The sequence below is a fragment of the Ursus maritimus genome, unplaced genomic scaffold, assembly GCF_017311325.1.
Source record: "Ursus maritimus isolate PB19 unplaced genomic scaffold, ASM1731132v1 scaffold_2, whole genome shotgun sequence".
Lineage (NCBI taxonomy): Eukaryota > Metazoa > Chordata > Mammalia > Carnivora > Ursidae > Ursus > Ursus maritimus.
In genome coordinates, this window is record NW_024424452.1 from 101,000,539 (window position 1) to 101,023,184 (window position 22,646).

Here is a 22,646-nt window from a genome sequence, read left to right on the forward strand (position 1 = left end):
GGACCTGCAGGAGGTGGGGCCCAGGCGTCCTTCAATGTCCACCGGCTTTATGCCATGACCCCACAGTTCCCCCAAGATGACTCGGTCACTCCCCTGCTGCTCAGGAATCACAGGGCTGCCTCCAACCCCTGGCAGAACGTGAATCACTTCACCCCCACCACCTTTACCACCACCTCACCCTGGGGAAGAAACGTTATTGCCAATAACTCTTCCTTATAAGATGAGGAAATGGATAGAAGGGGGGAGGGGAGGGGCAAGGGTCAGTCTCCAGGAGGGACCTCAGCAGCAGCAGCCTGAAACCCCCATAATAAATATATGATAAGTAAGGGCGTTAGAACGGTGCTTAACATTCAGTAGCACACAAATATTTGAATACGGTAAATAACAGTAAGTCAATAAATAAAGTAATCAAGAAGTGAGGGTACTAACACCCAAGTGCTTACTATAATGCCAGGCACCGTTCTAAGTATTTTACAAATACCATGGACATTAAACCTCACAACAACCCCGTGAGGTAAGATGGTGTTATTCCCATTTCACGGATGAGGAAATGGAAGGTCACCGGGGCTAATAAGTTTCCCAAGATAGCACAACTAATCAAACGAAAAAAAATTAAGATTCCATCCCGGGTCGGCTTCCCGAAAGCCTGTACCCTTAACCACAATACCAGATGCCAGAAAAGGAGGTCCAAGGAGGGCTTCCCCGAAGCCAGAGTGAGGCCCCACCTTCTCGACAGCTGACAGCGTATGTTCAGAGGAAGAAGCAGGGGAGCCTGGAGGGGCCTCTGACTGTGTGCGATTCCCCACCCCAGGGCAGGTCAGAGCTCATGGTGCAGCCTGGGAGAGCAGAGGTTTGGGGAAGCCCAGTGGCCAACACATGGACCAGAGCCAGGCCCAGTATGGAACCTGGGTCCCACCATCTGGGAGTCCCGGCCACTCGCCCCAGCCGAAGCCACAGCCCTAGGCGGCCGCCCCACCACTCCCTCCTTCCCCACAATCATTTCCTCTACCTCCTGGCCTTCACTTGGGGACAACATCCCTCTCTTCGCCTCCACGTCCCGGCTGCTCTCCTCCCCAACACTGCACTCACACGGCTGCTATCAGCTGCTGACCAGGTAGAAGTTAGATCCAAGGAAGATCCTCCCTGCGGGAGACCTCAAAACAAGCTTGAAGAACAGATCAAGGCTCAGCTGCTCTGGTTGAAGTAGGGGAAGGGTGGGAAGTCTGCCCCAGAAACATCTGTAGAACCCTGGGCCTCAAGGAGCAGGATTTGCAACTCTTTGAAGGAAAGAACAGACAGCTGGGAGGCCCAGCTCTGACTGTATGACCTTGGGCCAGTGTTCCACCCCTAGGGGAGACAGGTCTCAGGCTGCCCTTCTGCACGATGAGGGGCCCCCACGGGTAGTCACTGAAGTCCCTTCCAGCCCTGATGGGCTAGGGGGAGGTGTCAGGGCAGGATAGAGAGCCGTGCTGGGAGGTGGGAGGGCTGCTCAAGGCCCACGCAGGGGCAATGATTAACCGCTGGAGGCTCGGTCCCAGGCACCCTCGGACCCACCCCTCACCCCCTGCAGACAGGCCCGGCCCAGCCTCAGCCGTCACCCGGCCAGCCCAGGGAGGAAAGGACAAGGCCACTGACCAGGGCACCCTGCCAGCCAGCTCGCCACCGCCCCCATCCCAGGGCTGGAGCATCTGAATGTCTACTTCAGGCCAAGGACGGGCGGCAGGCTGGCCCTCCGCTCCCCACCTAGACCCTGCCTGGAGCCACCCCGGTCACACCCTCATCACAGTCCTCCCCAGCCTGGGAGACTTGGTTGACAGTGACTCACAGCCGTTCCCTCCTGCCCGCTGAGGCTTGTTCACCCGGGGAGCAGAGCGGGAGCGGTCCTCTGCTCCAGGTGCCTCAACACAGGGACTGTCGGCAGCAGCTGTGTCTGCCCACGGGCTCTGCGAGGGCTGGGGCCGGCAGGGAGGGCAGGCCAGGGGCTCCTGCGGCAGGACAGGTTCCCCAGGGCGTTCCTGGCACTACCCCTGGCCATCCCGTGGGAACCCGGCCCCACCCCGGCAGCCACATGTCCATCTGAGCAGTGGACAAGCTAAGACCAGACCCTGCTCCCATTTTTAAAGTTCTCGTGCTCCAGCCGCCCACCCACCACACACACACCCTGTACATATCCAGGCATGCTCTCAGACACAAAATCACATATATCCCACCAGTCGGTGAGCAACTGATGAAGCAGTGTGTGGTTTGCATTTTTTACCCAATGCACTATACTGAGGTCTCGGATAAACATTCACACCAAACATACTCAGACTCCTACGACCCAGACTCAGCAACGTAAGAACCTACTACCCACACAGATGTCTCCATACTACACAGGCCATAAACATGCTCACCCACTCATACACCTGCACGCGCCATATAAGCACACTTCCAAGGGCACAGATATGCCCACACCTAGAAGCAAAGACACTCCCGCATCAACCCCCATGCACACCGACCCACGTGCAGAGTCCAAGGTCTGGACCCCAAGCTCCACCCTCAGCCCAGACCTTCCCTGTGGTGTGTCCAGCCTCTCGAGCAGCCTAGGTTCCTTTTCCCAGGGCACTGAGTTCCTTCCCTTCTTGGGGCTTACCTTGTCCCCTCTCTAGAGCCCTTTAGCCCCTCCACAGGCTACTGTGCTTCAGAGCAATGTGAGGTCCTGAGGGTCTGAGGAGGTGGCCCCCCAGCCCTGGGGAGGATGAGACTGAGACACCAGAGAAGCTCTAGAGCCCTTCTGGAGGGAGGGGAAGGAGATCCTAGAACACGGGAGAATGCCTGAAAGCCACCTTAATGGGGAAGGCCTAGGGAGGGTGCTGGTCTGCCCCTGCAGAGAGAACCCTGGCCTCAGTATCCAAATGCCCACCTGCGAGGGGCAGAAAGGACAATTTCTACTTGGGTTAACTCTATGGGATCAAAGGAGTAGGAATCCAGCTCCGAACACTACACGGGCCTCAGCTTCTTCAAGGGCAAGATGGGTGTAGATGGGGGGGGCGGTGAAGATGCTAGTGAGAACATCTGAGGGGAGGTGCTGGGGAGCTCCAAGAGGAGTCACCAGGGGTCACCAGCCACATTAAGGGGTGCTGCCTGCCAGACAATCCCCCAACATCCCAGTCTTATCTAACCCTGACAGGATGTCCAGCAGCCAGGGTAAGATACCCAGTGTCCTGACCCTTTAACAGACCAGTCTAAAAAAAAAAGACTGAGGCACAGAAGGGGACAGTAACTATCTTGAGGTCACTGAGCCCAGACACCACCCCAAAATGCCACACTCCGAATTTGAGCCTCATTAGTGGGAGGGTGGTCTGTTGCCCAATGGTCTCTATTCACTGATCCCTGTTCTTCTGACCGTCCAAGGAGCGTGCTGTCCCCACCGCTCCTCCCCAAGAAGGGCTGAGGGACACCTCCCCAAGGGGCCCACTCTCCTAGTCTCTACCACAGAAACACGGCAGCGGGGGAGGCTTCTCTCGGGGAAAGGACGCTTGGCGGAACTCTGGAACACCTCTCCAGTCCCCCCAAATGTTCCCTCCACCCCGCAGGGGGTCCTGTGGGGGGGCCCTCCAGGCCGGCTACCAGCCTCCCCCAAGCACCCTGTGTGCGGCCTCAGTCCCTTGGGGAGGAAAGGAAACGGTAGGGGAGCGAGAACACCCGTCCTGCCCTGTCACCTAAGAGTTCCCCAGTTTGGTCCCAATGGCTGCCACCACCGCCACCCCCCCCCCGCCCGACTTGAGGAGCCGCGGGAGCCGCGGAGCGTGGGGACCCAGGCTCAGAGCCGGCTCCCCCGCGGGAAGGGGGCCGACGCCGCGGGCAAGGGAGAGGGGGCCGGTGCGGCTCCCGGGGCCGGCCGCGGCGCTCACCTGGACAGCGCCGACCAGTCCTTCCTGCCGCCAGCCATGCCGCCGAGCCCGCGGCCGCCGTGTGCGCGGGCAGGGCCGGGCGGCCGCCGCCTCACCTGCGCGCCCCTCCCCCGCCGCCCGGCCCAGGTAAGGTCACATGGCCGCTTATCTCAGCCCGCCCGGCCCGCCGCGCTCGCGGCCCTCGCGCCCGCCGCCCCCAGCGGCCTCCGGGGTCGTGGGCGGCCGGTGCAAAGCCGCATGGATCTCCGCCCCGGCCCGTCCGACCGCGCGCTCGCGAGCGCCGGCGAGCTGTCGGACAGGCCGCCGGACGGACCGACGGACGCCCAGGCCCCGCGCGCGGGGTCGATCGGCCGCCCGCGGCGAGGGCGGGGGACTTCCTGCTCAGAACCAGTCGGACCAGCTCCGCGCTGGGCCGCCTCCTCTCTCAGGGGCCGGGGTGCCGGGGGAGTGGGGCCGGCGGGCGGGGACCCGACGATCGGGGTCGGGCCGAGCTTGCTGCGGGTAAACCGACTTAGCCCGGAGAAAGCCAAGAGCAGAAACCGAGCGGGAGAGTTAGAGCGGGTACCGTAACCTCGGATCCGGGGCGCCGGGCACCTCCCGGGGCTGCCGCACCCACCCGGGTCCTCCGACCCGAGAGGTCCCAAGAGATGAGCGGGCAGTGCTTTCGCTGTACCGCGTACAGAACTACAAAACGCTCCCCCGTATAAAGCCAGCCTCCCCCCAGATGAGATTCTTGTTCAGCAAACATTTGAGTGCCCACAGTTCTGAAAACACAGTGATGTCAAAGGCCTGGTCCTTGCGTTGCTGATACTGGTCTTTGGGCTGGAGTGGCAGCGTGTGTAACAGGGCAGAGGAAGCTCAGCTTTTCCCCTGGAAGGAGTGAACATGGACAACCAGGACTGGAATTTTGAAGGCCTCTCAGGCCCCACCAGCACCACCTGGCTCCCTTAAAGTGTCCAGCTGGGCTGGTGGGTGCCAGTGGCTTTCTATGCAGGAACCAGTCTGGGATCGGCTGAGAGATGGCCAGTCACTGAGCACAGAGGATCTTATCTCCCCTGATGGATCAGAACTGCAAGGTCAGCGGCAGCAGTTCCTGCTCTGAGAAGGGTGAGAGGCAGCCCCAGGCAGCAGGAGGAGAAGAGGGAGGGGAGGCAGAACTGCCAGCCTTGCTCCCCAGTCTGGCCTCCCTTTGGCACTGATCCAGGACTGATGGTCTCCACGGTGCCCTCCAGCTCCGAGATCTCAGTGATGAGCAAGCCAGCTGCTGAGCAAAGGCCTGGAAACACAGATACACAGCTAAGGCATCTCCTTCCCCAAAAGGCCCCCTCCTCCAGAGAGCATTTCTTCTTGGCCTAGGCAGTAAGAAGTGAGGTTTAAGGACAGAGTTCTGGACTGGGAGCCTGGAGATCTGGATTTGAGGGGAGAATCCTTCCTTGCTTTGTTCTGCTTCTGGTGGTTGCTGGTAATCTTTGGAGTTCCTTGGCTTACAGAGGCGTTATTCCAATCTCCGGCCTCTGCAGTCACAAGGAATTCTCCCTGTGTCTCTGTGTCTGTGTCCAAATTTCCCTCTTCTTATAAAGATGTCAGTCATTAGATGAGGGCCCACCTAATGCAGTCATACTGACATACCTCATTTTAACTTGATTACATCTGCAAAGACCCGAGTTGCCAGTAAGTTCATACTCCTGGGTACCGGGGGGTCAGGAATTAAACATATCTTTTTGGGAGCCAGAATTCTACCCACTACAATCAGCCAAGTGGCTTTGACTTCAGGGACAAAAAAATGGTAAGGCCTCGGCTCCTGACGTCCAGACCTTCCCTCTCTAGCCATGGAGACATACACCCAAGCCTCATTCCAGACAGACTGTGATAAAAATTGAAATTATGTCATCAGGAGGGATTAACTCTAATGGAGGGATTGGGAAGTCTTAAAGAGGAAAGAACATCGGGGTTGGGCTTTAAAGGTTAAGTGGAATTCAGCCGTCAGAAACAGCGGCCAGGCATCCAGCTACCGGACACAGTTTCCACAAAGACAGAGGGGCAAAAGTGGAAGGTGTTTGTGCCGCAGAGAGAAGACCCATGTGCCTGAGGCTTAGAGCGCCCTCCAAGGCTGAGGGGAAAGATGGCGAACAGATAGTGAGGAAGGACCCTGTGTGTTGAGTAACCTTTCACCATAGAATATGTGGAACTTGAAGAGAAAGGGATGGTTAATGGCCTCTGAATGGGAAAGTCACAGACCCTGAAAGACAACTCTGGAGGCAGTATGACGAGACTGGAGGTGGGACGCCATGTTACAAGGGTACTGTATACAGTCTGCAAAAGAAATGAAGAGGGCTTGAGCAAGGGCAGCCAGGAAGGGGGAGAGGAGAGGCGTTGGCAAGAACTTTGGAAAGTTGAATTATCAAGACGGAGTTGACCGATTGTGGGCGGCGAAGGAGAACAAACCCCCGTGACTCCCACCTCCCTAGCTTGAGGGGCTGGGTGAGGGCAAGTGCCCTCATGAGACAGGGCTGCAGGAGAAGGAGGTTTCGGGAGGAGGGTGACTTTAGACCTCTAAAGGTTCTTCAACCTCAGCACTATTGACATTGGGACCCGGTCAGTCTTTGTTGTGAGGACTGTCCATGCATGGGTAAGATGGTCAGCCACGTCCCTGGCCTCTACTCATTAGAATTTAAGCTCGCTGAAGAAAGCCGGGTAGAGTTGTCCAACAGATGGCTGGATGTTGGAGTGTGGAAGCTCAGAAGACAGCCTTGCCTATGTTTTCCAGAGCACCCAGCAGTGAACTGCAGAGCAGGCAGGAGGCGGGAGGGATTCCTGAGGACAGGCGGGGGACGGAGGTGTTAATGTTCAAGTTGTCTGTGCCCCTGTGCTGGCTCCCTGAGTGTCTTGTGTGTGTCTTGAGAGGGAAGGCCTTGTTCACCTCGGTATCCCATCCACGCTACGCCTCGTACAGTAGGTTCTCAATAAAGGTTTGGAGAATTGCATGAACTTGCTTTGGGAAGAAGAACAGGAAAACCCAAATCAGCCAGAAACCCTGCTGAGTATGACCTTGGGAGCTGGGTCAGGGAGAAGCTGAGATGGGGTGGAGGGGAGACTCTCAGCCTCCCTTGGCCTCCCGGATATGGCAAAACCAGGATACGGAGCATCAGCGGCTCTCACCGTTGCAGGAATGGGTGCACGTGGTACAACCTAGCAGAGGTGAAGATAGGGTTCTTGACCCCCTAGCTATTGCACTCTTGGGGAGAGAAACTCTTGAGTGGAAGCCGCAGAAGAGAGGCTCCAGAATATTCCAAGCAGCACTGTTTATAGCGGCAAAATTCTGGAAACCACCTCCATGTCTGTCCACAGGAAAAGGGATGAGTAAGTGATGGTATTTTTGTCATGTCACAGCAAATGGATCAAAGGGGTGAATTTTACCACCTTCACCTTGAAGGGGAAAAAGCAGGAAGCATGCGTTTATGTCTGATTTACCCAAAAAATGCAGAAGTAGACAATATCTTGTTTAGGAATTCATAAATACAGAGCAGCGCTATAAAGAGAAGCCAGAGAATAGTAAACACAGAGCTGAGGATTCTGTTTATCTCTGTGGAAAGGAAGGGCCTATCGTAAATGATACCCTCATTCTTGACCCGAGCGGTCGGCCTATGGTTGTTCGTTTCACAGCTCTTCAGTCGTCCACGCAGTAAAAACCACTAGCATGTGCTGCTCACTTCCTCCAAGGAGAATCCACGGAGATAGGGCTTATCACGTGGGGAATTCCCTGGTCAAGGGCAAGGGTTTTCAAGACTTCCCAGCCAGCAGTGGGGGAAGGGGGCATCTCTCTCCTTCCAGAACTGACGTCAGGCTCTGGAATCCCCCTCCCCCCAACCCCTATCTACATAGCTCATAGGTCAGCTTCTCCTTGTCCAAAGAGGCCAGAGTGGGGACCCGGGGGGGATCCTGGCCCCAGACTAGCAGGTTTGTAAATCACACCCTGACATTTCAGTTTGCAACTGCCATGCCAGACCACTCTTGGGGAAGGCACAAAACAAATAAATGAGGTCGTCACACTCATACCCTAAAAAACCCAGGGCCGTGGTTCCCGGGCTTTGGGCTTTTACCAACTAATAATATTTTTTAAATATGAATACCCAAATGGTGTTGCTACCATTTTATTTTGCAAAGAAAGAATATTAAAGAACAATGACTACCTACCCTCCTCCCACTCTGTAAGTAAAGAATATATTAATACTAAAATCATAACATTAAGGCACGCATACTTTTAGAACAAAGGAGAGCCCTTGTCACTGGGTACATTGAGCTTTATGGAAACTTCCACCACAACGGCCCAGGCTTCCTCATCATGCGGCTCTACCCACATCCAGTTTTCTCAGGAGACTGGGGGTCCAGGGACCTATGTTTTCATCCCAATTATGTCTGTGACCTTGAACAAGTCACTTTCCCTCTCCGGGCCTGCAGACATTGACCATAGTTCTCTGGTGCCTGGCCCCAGGGTTACACTGCTCAGCCTCAGGGGGCCCACAGGCCAGCTTAGGAGTGTGTCTTGGGAGTAAGAAAATACCCTTTTCCTCAGCTCCAGTGAAGGAGCCTGAGCCTGCAAGCTTTGGGGATTTTTGAGGAGAGAGCCCCCGATGCGGTCAGGAGAGGAGCTGCCATCTGCACGGGTCCCAGCAACCTGTCCCAGTTTTCAGTAGCTTGATCACCCACCTGGAACGAAACTGCCCCCCTGGCTGCCCAGCCCAGATCCCTGCGGGGAGTCTGACTCACTTCATGGGGGGCCTCTGGGGCTAATGTTTAACTCAGCTCCCTCCCTCCGCAGGCACTTTAGCCCTAGCAGCCCTGGACACTGGGCCTGCCCTGATTGCCCTGCTGGGGGTGGGCTCCAGACAGACAGGGGGCCCAGCCTCCTGCCCCCCATGGAGACAGGGACCTCGTGGGGAGGGAGAGGCAGCAGCGGGCATCCTGAGGGCTCTGGGGCAGGCAGGGGTGGTAGCAGGTGGCGTTCTGCCCTGGCCATTCTTACCAAGGAGAGAGGAGCTCCAGGTCCATCTCCAGCTGCTTAGGAGATACTTACCCAGCTTTGCCACGGGCATCCCCCAAGAAATCCCCTTTCTCCCCCCACTTCCAGTTCTGGACCTGGTGTTGGAGGAAGACCCCACCTTTGCTCAGTTGGGTGGCATTTGCATCTCATTTGAATGTTTTCCCTCTTGGTGTGGATATTGGAATTCCTCAGATGCCTATGCAGGGCTCCTGACCCCCAGCTGTGTCCCTTCTGGAAAGTGGCTGGTTGGGCTCTCTGTGGCAGGTTGGGCCCCAGGAAAGGACAAGCCCAGAGGCAGGTTGACCTGGGTTCCAATGTCTGGTGCGCAGCTGTCAAACCCTACAACTCAGGGTGGATGACTCCAGCTCTCCCAGCCTCCAGGTCCTCATCCGACAAAATCCCAAATAGGAGAACCTACTTCTTGGGGCGCCTGGGTGGCTCAGTAGGTTGAGTGGTTGACACTTGGTTTCAGCTCAGGTTGTGATCTCAGGGTCCTGGGATCAAGCCCCCTTCCCCCCCAGTTGGGCTCTGCACTGAGCGGGGAAGTCTGCCTAGGGATTCTCTCCCTCTCTTTCTCCCTCTCCCTCTGCCCCTGCCTCCCCCACCCCCGCTCTTTNCCTCTCGCTCTCTCTGTCAAATAAATAAGTAAATCTTTTAAAAAAAGAGTATCGGGGTGCCTGGGTGGCTCAGTTGGCTAAGCATCTGCCTTTGGCTCAGGTCATGATCTCAGGGTCCTGGGATCAAGTCCTGCATCGGGCTCCCTGCTCAGTGGGGAAGCTGTTTGCTCTCCCTATGCCTCTCCCCTTGCTCGTGCTCTCTCTCTCAAATAAATACATAAAATCTTTTTTAAAAAACTAAAATTAGATAAAAATTTAAAAAGAATATCTACTTCTTAGCATTTTGTGAGAATGCAATGATATAATTCTGATAAAGCACTGAGCATCGTTTTTATTATTATTAAAATAGTGACTACGCATATGGACTCTAACAGACTCCCTGGATCGAATCCTGGCCCCTCCATTCACTCGCTGTGTGACCACAGGAAAGCGTTAACCTCTCTGTGCCACAGGAATCCCACCTTTCTCAGAGGGGCGTTGTGAGGTGAAATGTGATGTGTAGAGTGGCGCCCGACATATACTCAATGGGCTGCAAGTGGGAGCTGTTTTCAGTGGGAGGCCCAGCTCCCGCCTCATCTCCCCCTGTTTCTGGTCCAGTGTTGGCCCTCCATGGTGAAAGGGAGTAGAATCATGGCTCTCCGGATACAATGCCTCCCACCCAGGCCCTGTTCACGGCTATGACTCTACCGGCAGCCCCCTCCCAAAGGTTGCTCTCCCCTCAAAACAGCCCTGTGACAGAGCCCACCTCCTCCCTCACCCACTCAGTTCCCATGGTCTTCACTCCCAGGAAGCCTTTTGCCCCTTTGCCCTTGGTCCGTGGTCCCCGGAGATGGATTAGGTCTGCAGGGAAGCAGGAGGGACCAGACGATGACCTCCAGAAAGCCTCCACATGGGCCCTGGCCCTTGCCCAGAGGGCCCTCGCCTTGGGTGTGTTGGGTTGGCCCCACGGGCTCTCTGCACCAGGTGTTTGTTTTGAGTCAGGCCTGGGGCTGGTCTCCTGCCTTTGTAGGGCAGGGTGGAGAGCCCAGTCTGCCAGGGCCCCGGGTGAATAGTCAGTCGACTGGCGGAACCAAGGTTTGGCTTTGGACTTGGGGCCAGACTCTCTCAAAGGGCTGGGCAGAGGCATAGCAAGGAGGCCATGCTCTGGACCCAGGCCAGCTGGGAGGAGCTCCGCGAGGCAGGAAAGGGTGGGTTTCTGGGGCTGCCTGGGCTTGGAGCCCAACCCCATTCTCTGTGGTGCAGACTGGCCCCGTCAGGTTCTCCAGCTTCGCGTGCGCCCAAGCGCATGCGTGTGTGTGTGTGTGTGTGTGTGTGTGTGTGTGTGTGTGTGGGAGAGAGAGAGAGACTGGGTGTGTTCGTGCCTAAGGGTTTCTGTGTGTGGTGGGAGTTGTGCTCTTTGCACACATCCATCTTTCTGCCTACTGAGCTTTTTGTGGCAAGAACGCTGGGCAGAGTGCTGCCTCCCCTAACCCGTCCGAAGTTGCTGGTCCCTCAAGGGGCTGGCAGGCTGAGCTGCCCTGGGTGCTAGACCCTGCCCCAGGGAGTAGTTGGCACTGCACTTTGTACTCGGTTTCTGGTATTTATGGCAAATAATACACTGGGAGCAGAGGGCAGAACAGTGCTGGGTGGTTAAGAAGTCAAAGGGCCCCGGGTTTGTAGGCTTAGTTCAGGAGTGGCCATGACACTGCCCTGGAAAGCCAGGCTCTGCTCTTCCCAGAACTTTGGTCTCTGCTCCATAGGAGCCACTCTCCTCCGTATGTGGGAGGGGGAGGGGGAGCCGCTGCCCCTTCTCCCCATTCCACCCCAGCAGGCTCCCACCCCTCACCAGGCTTTGGGTCCAGATTATCAGTGGGATGGAGGAAGACGCCGACCTAGAGGACAAATCACGGGCCGGCCCACCTCGAGGACAGTGGATCTGGAGGATATGACCTGGAGGATATGACCGGTCCAGGAGTGTGAAGAGAAAATGACTGGAAGGAGGGCTCATGAGGCTGGAGAGAGCAGGGGTGGGAAGGACTGGGGAGCCCCCGGGGGGCCACGATGGGGAAATGAGCCACCTAGTGGCCATATGTGGAACTACATGGTGTCCCTCCCCTCTGCTGGGCCAGGGTGCGGGGCAACTCCTGCTCTGTGCCTGCCTATAGGACCAGGTGAGGGGCTGAAAGCACCCTGACCTCTCAGTCCAGAATAGTCACGAACATCCAGGAGCTACCAGGGAGAGGTGACCCAGGTTTGCAGAGAAAGGGAACTGTGAAATCAAGCAGTACAAGGGGCTCTGAATGGAGAGGCCCATCTTGGTGGCTGGAGTCGTTAGGAGGGGCTGGGGCTGTTGCTGAGGTTAGGGTTTGGGTAATCAGCATCCTGGGTGGTGAGGGGGTGCTGTGTGATGCCACTGGGACTGAGCAGAAGGGGTCCCAGAGGGACCTTAGCAGGCAGCTGCCAGTTCCTTAGACCTCCATTCCCACCCTGAGCTCTTGCCGGGAGCCCACCACATCCATCCCTCCAGACCCCCGGCCTTCTTTCTCCAGCGCTCACAGCCAGGGCTACAGAAATGACCAGGACCCTGGTTTTTAATGGAGAAGCTGTGATGCCTGGGGGCACTCTACATGTCACAGACGCAGTGGAGGGATGCAGCAAGGGGCCCGAGGGAAGGGGCTCTCACAGCCCTTCCTCCTCAGCTTGGCTGCACCACCGCAGGCCAGGGGCTCCACCCTGGGAGGGTGAGGTCGTCAGACACCGCTGTTTGTCCTCCCTGGTGTCTGTTTAATCCCAGCTCCAGAGGAGGGCATTCAGGCTGGAGGGGAGGGGTGGGAGCAGGATGGGAGGCTCCCAAAATGCAGGGTGGGATACAGAGAGCTAGGTGAGCCAGGTTGGAGGGAGGAGCAGGAGGAGGAAGCCCAGAGGACAGTGCAGCAAGCCAGCCTGTAAGGACAAAGAGGCAGATGCCATCTTACACATGTCTCCGTAGGACATACAGTTCTGGCACTTCTCACCCCTAGTACTCCCTGGGCTGGACCACCACCCAGAGGGGCTCCTATGAGGCTTCAGCTTCTCAGCCCAGGCCCAGGCTCCCCGCCCCTTTCAGAACCCCTACCACAGCCCCTCCGTGGCTGGCTAAGTCCCACTTTTGTGCTTTCCTTGCACCTCAGCTTTGAAACAGGCCCCTCTCCTATATCTACTAACACTTGCCCATCACTTCCTCAGAGAGCTGGCGGCTCCGGAAGGCCTCCTGTGCCAGGGCTATCCGGCAGACCTCTGCCCTGTTGCACAGCCCCTCGGCACTCCCGTGGGGCTTTTATGTGGCCTAACTTTGCTGTTTTCTCCAGCAGAGGGGGTGGTCTTGCGTTCGTTGAATGGAAGCCCCCTGGGACCAGGGACTCTGAGTCTGGGGTACTTTGCCAGGAGGTACTTTTAAAAGCTTAGACTTTGAGCAAGTCAGAGCTGGAGGGCCCTCAGGGGTCATCCAACCCAGCGGCTCTCAAGGTCTTGCAGGAGAATCACCCAGAGGGCTCGCCCCACCCCAGAGTTGCTGATTCCACGGCTCGAGGGTGGAGCCAGATCCTTTGCTGGCAGTACTGATACTCCCAGACCGGACCGAGGACCACACTTGGAGAACACTGATCTGATACAACCTCCAGTTTTATAGACGAGAAGAATGAAAATTGCCCCAAAGCAGAAATGATGTGCCCAAGGTCTCTGGGGGCTGGAGCCAGGACTGAGCCCACCAGAGCTGACCCCCATCAATGCACCATCCTGGGCCTGACCCACCGGCCATCGTCCTGGAGCCCCTATTATCTAGTAGATTCTGGTGGGCCCCAGAAGAAGGGAGCTGGTTTCTAGGTACCTCTACTGAGAGGTCGGAGACTTGGCGGCGTCGAACATCTTCTTCCGGCCTTCCATCCCAGACATGGCCTCCACGTTCTTCCTCCAGTCACCCACCTCCACGGGCCGCTCCTGGGGGTGGGGGGGAACACACACACACACACACACACACACACACACACACATGTCAGGGACTGAGCAGGCCGGAGGGCAGCTGGGGGCCCTCCAGGCACAAGAGAAACTAGATGACGGAAAGTCAGCCTCTTTGAAAAGAGGAAATCCCAACACCCTTGCCCAACTGGTGAGGCCCAAGGACACATTCGGGGTAGACACGGGACCAGCTGAGGCTCCACTGGAAGAAGGAAGCCGTGTCTGCTAGAGTTCTGGATGATCGCAGTGGGGCGCCAGGGTCAGGTCCCACCCCCGTGAACCACAGCCCAGCCTTGCCCGCAGACCCACGCCAACCCCCTGGTATGGTTCTCAAGGCCAGCTCAAGGCCACCTCTTCTAAGATGCCTACGTCCTCCTAAACTGGCTTGTTTGCCATTTTGCCAGCATACTCCCTCTCATCTCCCCTCTTTATGAAGCTCCTTGGGCCAGAGACCATGTCTTTCATCCCCGTTCTTTCTAGAGCCCATCCATTCTGAGCACATATATTGGGTTCAATCAGCTTTGAGTGATCTGTTGCTGAATGAGTGATTGAGCTCAGTTCTCCAATGTCTGTGCTCGTGTGTCCTATGACCACCATGACCTGCTGTCTTTTTTCCCCAGTAGTGACAGAGGGCACTATCTCCCTGGTCACCCTAACTCCACATTCTCTTCATACTGGGTGCAGTTTCTACTTTATTGCTTGGTCTGGATTCCTCTGGGTCCCAGTTTCCTTCTCAGATTGAGAGCAGTCCGTGAGAAGGGAGCAAGTCTTCTTTCTCCCAAAACAGAATCATAAGACTTCATCACTGATCTCCCAGAGGATTCTAGAATGTTCTAACAGGCTATCTGGCCTCCAACAGGAGCTCCTGCCTAAAGCTATGTGATGGAATGACAGGTGATAGGGCAGGGGGTGAAAGGTTCTGAGAAGAAGGGTCCTCACCTTCTCTGTGTCTTCCTTCTTCACTGACTTCAGGTTGGCCCGCAGATCCATAGACACCTTGTGCTTGGAGCCCAGCAGGGCCCGGAGCATGGCATCAGCTGAGACCCGGACCCGACGCAGTGGCGGACGCTTGAATTTCCCACGGAGGTCCATCACCTTCAGCTTCAGGTCCTTAATCTGCAGTTGAGAAGGAGCAGGGGTTCACTGGAGAGGGGGCACCCCCAGAGCCACACTTCCTGAGGATCTCAGACTCCTAGGGTTCCAGTCAAAGCAACACCCACATTCTCCAACTTCCAGGCCAGACTCTCTGTGACACTCAGACCCACCCATCGCTTTCGGAGTAGCCGTAAGGGGTTTGTTGATAAATGAATGAATTAGTAAATGGACAGATAAAACCCATTAGCCATCTCTGTCATGGTAACCGAAGAAATGGGGCAGCCCCACCAAACACAGTACAAGTCTAGTTTGGAAGCCCTGCTTGGAGTGTGGGGCCGCTTCCTCCTATTCCTGTGGCCCCATTCCTGCTTCTAACTAGTCCCTCCCAGTGAACCTTCAAAGCAGTTCATGGAATGCACAGCCTTGGTCCAGTAGGGTGGATAAACCCCCAGGTCCAGACCTCTAGGGGAAATTTCCAGGGTGCTATCTCTGGAGGGAATTCTGGGGAGATTAGTGATGCCACAAATCATCATTCCTGCTGGGGAGAAATGCGAAGGAACAGCGTGGTCTCTGATCCTGCCCCATCCCCTCCTCTCTGCTTGAACAAGCACCCAGGAGCAGCCCACGAGAGCAGCAGGAGCTCTGCCCTCCCGTATTCTGCCCCACCTACGGGAGCAGGGTCCGGACGGAGCTCCCACTCCCACACCTCACGTCGACGGAGTGTTGAGCACCGCAGTGGGGGGCAGCGAACAGCCCTGGTCGCACAACCACCGCTGTGTGACCTGGACCAAATTTCTCATCCTCTCTGAACCTCAGCGTCTTCCTTTGTAAGGTGCAGATAATAGCACCTCCTTCATCCACAGGCGCATAGGGAGGATCAAAGGATGCAATGTACATGAAAGCCGTTCGCAAAGGGAAGCTGTTATTAGCCGGCATGTGATTGTTTGTGTGGGTGAACAAAGACAGCAGCTCCTCTTAGACTGAAGAGCCCCTGTGGCAGGTTGGGAGGAAGTTTGTGCTTTTCATCTGTGTGATTATCCTCTCTCTGCCCATCTCCAGCCCTATGGGGCTGGAGTGGAGGGACCAGAGTTTCCCAAGTGGCCACTTGCCAAACCCTGCAGGAGGGGGACCTAGTCCACAGCTGCAACGTCAATGCCCATGCACCCCCCACCCCTGACATCGCCCCGCCATGCACCCAGCCTGTGCTAGCCATGCCCCTCCCCTCCTGCAAGCTCACCTCCCTGGTGTTGTGGAGACATTTGGCCTCAATGTCATATCTCTCCTCATCCACCACCGCGACCTTGGTGTGCAGGTCCCGGCACAGGTCCTGGGGAAGCAAGGTTCATCAGGCAGGACAGAAAAGAGGGCAGAGGAGTCATCGGGACCCCAGCTTCCCTTTCCTGCCTCCTCGCCCAGTGCCTTTGCAAGACCTGCCTTCTGGAAAGGAACTGATACACCCCTTCCCTCTGAGGTTCCAGGCTGCTGACAGCTCCCTGCGTAAGCCTTTTGTTCTCCTTTCTGAATGTAATTGTTTTCTTAAAAAAGTTTTCTTTTTTTTTTTTTTTTAAAGATTTTATTTATTTATTCGACAGAGATAGAGACAGCCAGCGAGAGAGGGAACACAAGCAGGGGGAGTGGGAGAGGAAGAAGCAGGCTCATAGCGGAGGAGCCTGATGTGGGGCTCGATCCCATAACTCCAGGATCACACCCTGAGCCGAAGGCAGACGCTTAACCGCTGTGCCACCCAGGCGCCCCTCTTAAAAAAGTTTTCTTACAATAAAAATAATATCAATGAATTGTAGAAAATTTGAAAGCTACATATTAAACAAAAAGAATAAACTGCAGATAACAAGTGATGCCTCCAGTGGGTGGTGACCTTTGGTGATTTTCTGGTATATTTCCTTTTGGTTTCTTTTGTCTGCAGTTGCTGGCATTTAAACAGTTATCCGTGTTTTTCAAACATTAAAAACCTATTTGTAGGGAAGGACAGGTCCTGAGGCTCCCTCCCTGCACTTGTGAACTGGGATCCACCAGTACCACCTCCCATGAGACCCTGTAAGGGAAGAGCCCCTTGTAAATGAATGGAGCCTGGAGCCCCCGGTGTTAGTGCGGGCTCCTGCCACCTGGGCCCCAGGGTCAGCCCCGCAGACTCACCTGCAGGGCACTGAGGGACAGGCCGCGGGTCTGCAGTGAGGGGATGCGCTCGGCCAGGTAGCGGGCCTTCTCCGCCTCCCGCTCCTCGTTCTCCTGCTCCCAGCACTCCTTGGCCTTGGCCAGCATCAGACTCTGGACAGGACAGAGCCTGCTGAGCCAGGGGCCCGGGACCCTCGTGTTCCCCGCCCAGCATCAGGGCATGAGGGGAAGGAGAACCCCAGGCTGGAACCGGCTCTTGCCTCTGGCCCTACAAGCAACATGCCCTCTCGTACTGGTCAGGGCCCCCACCAGGCAGCCCTGGGGGTGTGTGAATGAGACGGGTCCCGAGGCCTGCAGGTGGTCCCGAGGCCTGCGGGTGTGCGCGCTGCCTACAGGCAGGGCCAGGTGAGAACAAACCCTGAGCCACCACACACAGCGTCTCTCGGACCCTGGAGCTGTTTTCCCCACAGTCTTCCTTGTACCCACTTCTGGTCTGTTTTGGCCTACAGAGCTCCAAAGAGAGAAACTCTTGCCAGAATAAAGCAAGGCCCTCTGGCCGCCACTAGTGGATTCCCACCGTGAAGCTGGTCACTGCCTCCCCTCAGGAACCCGGGCAGGAGCCAGGTCTCCCTAGTTTCAGGTTTCCACCCACTGACCACCTGGCTCCAGGCAATGGCCGGCCTCCCACCTCATCATCCTCACTTTGGCCTCCTTCCTCTTCACCCTCCCCCAGCCCTCCACACCCCCACAGAGTCTGCACCTCATCTCCTCTGTCTCCCACTGGATGTCCCCCCAGAGCCTGCACAAAGCCTCACCTTCAACAAGAGTTTGCGGGAGGCCGTAATCTTGGGCTTTCTCTGAAGGCGAGAAGAGAAGAGGCAGGTGGTGAGGCTAGAGGCTGCAGAACAGGAAATCTGGTCTAGGCCAGCATGCGTGCCTGCCAGGTTCACCATGATTCCACAGAATCCTCGCTATAGGGGCCCTTAAAAGGCCCCTCATCTTTGTGATTTAACCCCTCAAATTCAAGGAATGCTGTACTCAGCGACCTTGACCTTGGCCTAGAGGCTGAAGCCCTCACTTTCAATCCTGGTTCTAGTGCTGGTGGGATCCTGTGTGAGTCACATGACCTCTGTGGGCACCTTCTTCCTCATCTGTAAATAAGGATGCTGAGACCCACCTTCCTCAGTTCACAGAGTGATTACAGACAGAATGATGTCATGGACGTGCAAATCCTTTGAAAAGCATGAAACAGGTGCACCTGCTTAGCGCTCTGCTCAGTAATGTACCAAGACCTTGAGGATCCGTCACGTGCAGAAACAAGCTGTGAAATTCATACATCGAGAAGTATGTCTTTTTCGACATCACAACTTTTTGTAATGTCAATATCCTATTAATCTTTCTCAGGTATAAAAACATTGTTTTCTCTTATTATTAAAAATACTTGATATATTCCTGCCAACTAGACATGTTCCAACAAGGCTTAGCTTGCGGCAGCGCTCCCCCCAGGGGAGGTGACGGCAAGGAGGGCTATTCAACCCCTAACCAATGAGGCTGTGATGCCTTCTGAGCACTTGGACCTCTTCCTGACCGTAGGTTGTCAACCCGGGCTGCTGCCAGAGAGCAGCTATCTCCTGGAACTCCACTGTGTGCCGGAGAGCGGAGCTCCGCTTTGCTATTCTAGTGTGTAAAGCAGAAGAGAGCAGGCTTTAAGGGAGAAAAGGGGGGAAGATGAATGGGCTTCCTATTTTATGCATGGTATGTGTGACTTCTAATCTGACTGTTCCCAATGGCTTGTTTGTCCTTTCCTCTCCCAAAGCGAGGTTTGGGCTACATTTCAGGTTAGTGTGCTTGTGGGAGAAATGCCCTGTTGCTATCATCATGACCACTCACAGTTTACACCCTGTCGTGTACCCCTGGCAAATGTTTCATTGCAATGTTGTTTCCCCACCATTAGGTGAGCTTATAGGCTACCTCGTTTGACCATCAATCAATGGCGACTCATTTTAATATGAGCCTCAGCAACACTGAGAAATTCATACGGCTACTGAAAAAGGGTGCGCGTGATTCTCCTTGAGAATCTCCATGCCAAATGTCCCTCCATCAGTGCTGCTAAGTCCCACCCTTGCCAGTTCATAGCGCGATCCCTGCAGTTCCCAACCTGCACTGGACACAGGCTGTGTTCTCAGTAGCCTGAATAAATCTGGACTGTTTCAGGGTCAAAGTTATCTAAGACCTGAGGGGAGTGTAAGGACACCTCCTTGCTCCTCTCTCAATGCTCGGTCATTGGGCAGGGGTAGAATAACCCAATGATGATTCCTTGCTACTCTTCAAATATGGCTTTGCACTGGACTGACTCTGCAAAGAACGGGATGGTCCCTCTGGGCTGGACAAGTGAGCAAGAATGGGTGAGATACCCCAAATCTCACTTACCTCGCTTCAGGCATCCATCACAGGAAGGACAGGAGGAGAGAGCAAAAGACAAAATGTGAACAATTCATATGACATATCCAACAGCAGAGCCACGTGGACGAGCTGGAGCAGGGGCGGAGTGGTGACAATTACACAGGAAGGCAATCAGGCATCAGGCAGGGGGAGCAGCTCAAGGGTCCCAACAGAACAGAGTAAAAATCCAATGACCCTTTGGGCTACTGGAGTTCTTGCTGGGAGATGCTAGCCATTGTAAGTTGGGGAGGAGTGGGGAGGGGGTGCAGGGAAGCCTCCACATAGGGTTGCGGCATGTGAAAGCTTCCATCCCTGGCCTTGTGGGTGAATTCCCAAAGTTTTGGTCATCTGTTGGGCCAAAGTCAAATCATGGCCCAGCACACGCAGTTCATCTGACCTCTGCAGAGACAAACTCTGCAGGAGGCTGCAAAGGTCTTCCCCAGGCAACCTGGAGCATGAGTACTGTTCAAAGGCCAGGAGGACACAGGGTAACACAGGGGACCTAGGTCCTCAGGGCTGTTCCTGTATTACAGCCTGACCTCCTGGGGAATTGCTTCAGGGCTTGAAGAGATGGTGCCTCCCCTATGGGGCTGAATCTGTAACAAACGGATTTCTTGGAGCCCAAGAAGGGGGTGGGGCTACTTACACTTCAGGCATGGTGGTGGTCGGGGGGCAGCACCTGGGGGGCATAAAGCAATCATCAGTATGGGAAAGTTGTAACTCCCACCTCCCAACCCAGCTGCCCAGCCTGGGAGAGCCGGACAACAGGAAGAAGAAATCAGACAGAATGGATTCCAACAGGTCAGGATGGGATACGTATCTGTCCATTAATTGTTTCTTTTTCTCATCCATTCACTCATTCATTCATTCACTCATTTATTCACTCATTCGCTCACAAGAGAGAGAAATCTTAGAAAAGCAAAAAACAAGATAAGAACCGTACTGGCTCTGTTGGACAGGCATGTAGGGTGGGGATCTGCAAACTACAGCCCCCAGGCCAAATCTGGCCCCCAGCCTTTTGTTGCTTAAAGGGTTGTAAAATAAAGAACAGGTGGCATGACACTATGCTACCTGCAAAGCCTAAAATATTTACTATCAAGCCCTTTCCAGCCAAGTTTGCCAATCCTCATGGGCAACAGAAAGGAGTCCATAGACATCTATTTGAAAAATGAGGTCATGGGCCGCCTGCGTGTCTCGGTTAAGCATCTGCCTTCAGCTCAGGTCACGATCCCGGGGTCCTGGGATAAAGCCCCGCATCGGGCTCCTTGCTCACTGGAGAGCCTGCTTCTCCCTCTGCCAGTCGCTCCCCCTGCTTGTGCTCACTCTCTCTTTCTCTGACAAATAAATAAAATCTTTAAAAATTCTTTAAAAATGGAAAAGCGAGGTCCTGGGGCCCCCCACAACTAGCGGAGTTTAGAGTCTGTCCTGTGGATGAGGGTGGTCACCGAAGTTCTCAGAGAGGGAGAATCTGAAAGGGGAGTAGCGCAGAGCAAAGATGGAACGTAGGTAACTGCCATATGGCACAACTGCAGGGGGCGCTATTCCCACGCTGGGCCATGTTCTTGTGCCTGGGGGTGCCGTCCCCACAGACGGCAGTGTGACCGGCAGCCCTGGGGTGGGGCGGTGAGGAGGCCCGGCACCAAGGGCCTTAAGCCAGCCGGCCGGGCAAATCCAGCCTTCTACTCTCATCTCTATCCTGACCCTCTCCAGGCCGGTTTTCCTCTCTGCAAAACTCAGGGTCAGATAAATTGTCATCCACTTAAAAAAGCTCTTAAACCCTTTGTTCAAACCAAATTTTACTTGGAAGCAAAACAAATTCAACCAATAAGGGCAAACAGCACAGGCTGAACGGGGTACATAGGAGCCCCGTGGGCCTCTGTGAGGACCCCGGGCTGTGGAGCACAGTTTGAAGCCCCCTAACTGGGTTGTCCTGGGGCTCCCTTTAGTCCCAACAGTTGGGGGACCCAGGCCAAGAAGGGGGTCCTTGAGGTGACACAGGGGAGTACTCCAAAGCCAGACCTGACTCACCATCTTGCCTGGGCCTGAACAAAGAGCATTCTAATAGAGGGTGGGGATTGTGCAAAGCTCAGGGGGAGGAGGACAACTCTGGTGGAAGTACGGGTGTGAGGCAGGACGGGAATCCAGAGCTGGGCTGTGAAGTGAAGGATGGGGAAGACCACTGTGTATGTGCTGCCGGGGGCAGGGGGTCATGGAACGAAGGGTCAGGAGTTTGAATTGGGTCTAGGAACCTGGTTTGGTACGGGGGAGGGCAGAATCTAAAGAACTCTTGTAAAGTGGCTACCGGTCCTTTCATTCCAGAACCACCTCCTGCCTCTGCCTTAACTCTCTCCTTTCCCTGTGTGCCTGTGAAGCCTCCTCCCCAGCCCATGAGTGGGGCTCTGCCACCTGTCCTGAATTTCCCCCCACTGTCAGAAAGCCCTCTGGGCCTCCCACCTCGGCCTCTGCCGCCCGGGGAGGGTGAGGTCTGGGGTGGAGGAGGGGAAAGGGAGTGTGACCCCAGAGTCTCAGCTGTCACCCTGGGGCCCAGAGGCAGAGGTAGGATCCAATCCATAAATTCCCCAGATATTTGGCTGAAATTAGATTTTATCACCAGCTGTTTATTCTGAGGGCTCCACTCCTCTGAAGACTAGCAAGGAAGTCCAAAAAGAAACACTAGCTGGTGAAGAAACACCTCCAGGTCATCATGCCTGATCTGCTGTAATGCCAATCCCCAGGGGGCAGCAGGTCTCAGCTGAGGGGGATGTGCCTTACCCTTGGTGGGCATTTGGCCATGTTCACGCCTCCCTCAGAGAGCCCACTGTCACCAGCATGGGGCCTTACTGGCCCAGGCCAGGCTAGGCCTCCTGCCAAGCTCCAGGGCCTGCCCCCCAGCTTGCCCCCTGACAAATGCCAGGCCCAGGGGTCCCCAGCCTGTGCTCTGATACCCACCAGATGGGACCCCTTGACAGGTCCTATGGAAGACAAGCAGAAACCTGATAAGAAGTCAGGATGCAGATAGCAGCAAATGCGAGGTTGGAGGGCCGGCATTCCATCTCCCCCACAAGTAACAAGTGGGGAGATAATTAGAAAATCCACCACTGGAGGGAGGGAGCGAAGGATGGCCAGGGGTTGACTCAGAGCTGGGCTTTCCCTTCCCTGAGGCCCTGTGGGGTGGACTGGGAATAACAACGAGACTAGAGGACTGAGGCTGAGCGTATGAGCATCTGTGTGTGTGTGTGTGTGTGTGTGTGTGTGTGTGTGTGTGTGTGTGTGTGTATCCGTCTGTCTATAGGGACAGAAACTGATCTTTTTGCACACCTGATAATCAGGGACACAGATTTCTGGTTAGGCACATATTCTTCCCTCTGCTCCCCACCTCCTGATCTTGGACCCCAGTTCAAGGACATCCCAGTCCTCTTTGATCATTAGCAAGCCTTGTGCTCCCACACCCCC

The 22,646-nt window shown here is 55.5% G+C and overlaps 2 protein-coding genes across 2 annotated transcripts; one reads left to right on the forward strand and one right to left on the reverse strand.

Moving 5' to 3' along the window:
* Window positions 1-2,260: 2,260 nt before the first annotated feature.
* On the forward strand, window positions 2,261-4,463 carry LOC121103653 (translation initiation factor IF-2-like). Its single transcript, XM_040634512.1, has 2 exons — window positions 2,261-2,334; window positions 3,707-4,463. Exons 1-2 carry the CDS (start codon window positions 2,261-2,263, stop codon window positions 4,461-4,463), a joined length of 831 nt encoding a protein of 276 aa, XP_040490446.1.
* A 7,640-nt stretch (window positions 4,464-12,103) lies between these two features.
* TNNI1 (troponin I1, slow skeletal type) lies at window positions 12,104-19,850 on the reverse strand. Its single transcript, XM_008685110.1, is given in 7 exon segments — window positions 12,104-12,473; window positions 13,396-13,505; window positions 14,463-14,639; window positions 15,856-15,945; window positions 16,773-16,904; window positions 17,567-17,608; window positions 19,836-19,850. Coding segments are annotated over 6 exon segments (564 nt in total). The 3' UTR covers window positions 12,104-12,473; window positions 13,396-13,397.
* Window positions 19,851-22,646: the final 2,796 nt, after the last annotated feature.

Excerpts from the sequence above, each read along its gene's own strand:
- LOC121103653 (XM_040634512.1), top strand. The coding sequence starts at position 2,261 with ATGCACTATACTGAGGTCTCGGATAAACATTCACACCAAACATACTCA. Across the intron at positions 2,335-3,706 it reads TACGACCCAGACTCAGCAAC|AGTTCCCCAGTTTGGTCCCA; the intron begins GTAAGAACCTAC and ends CTGTCACCTAAG.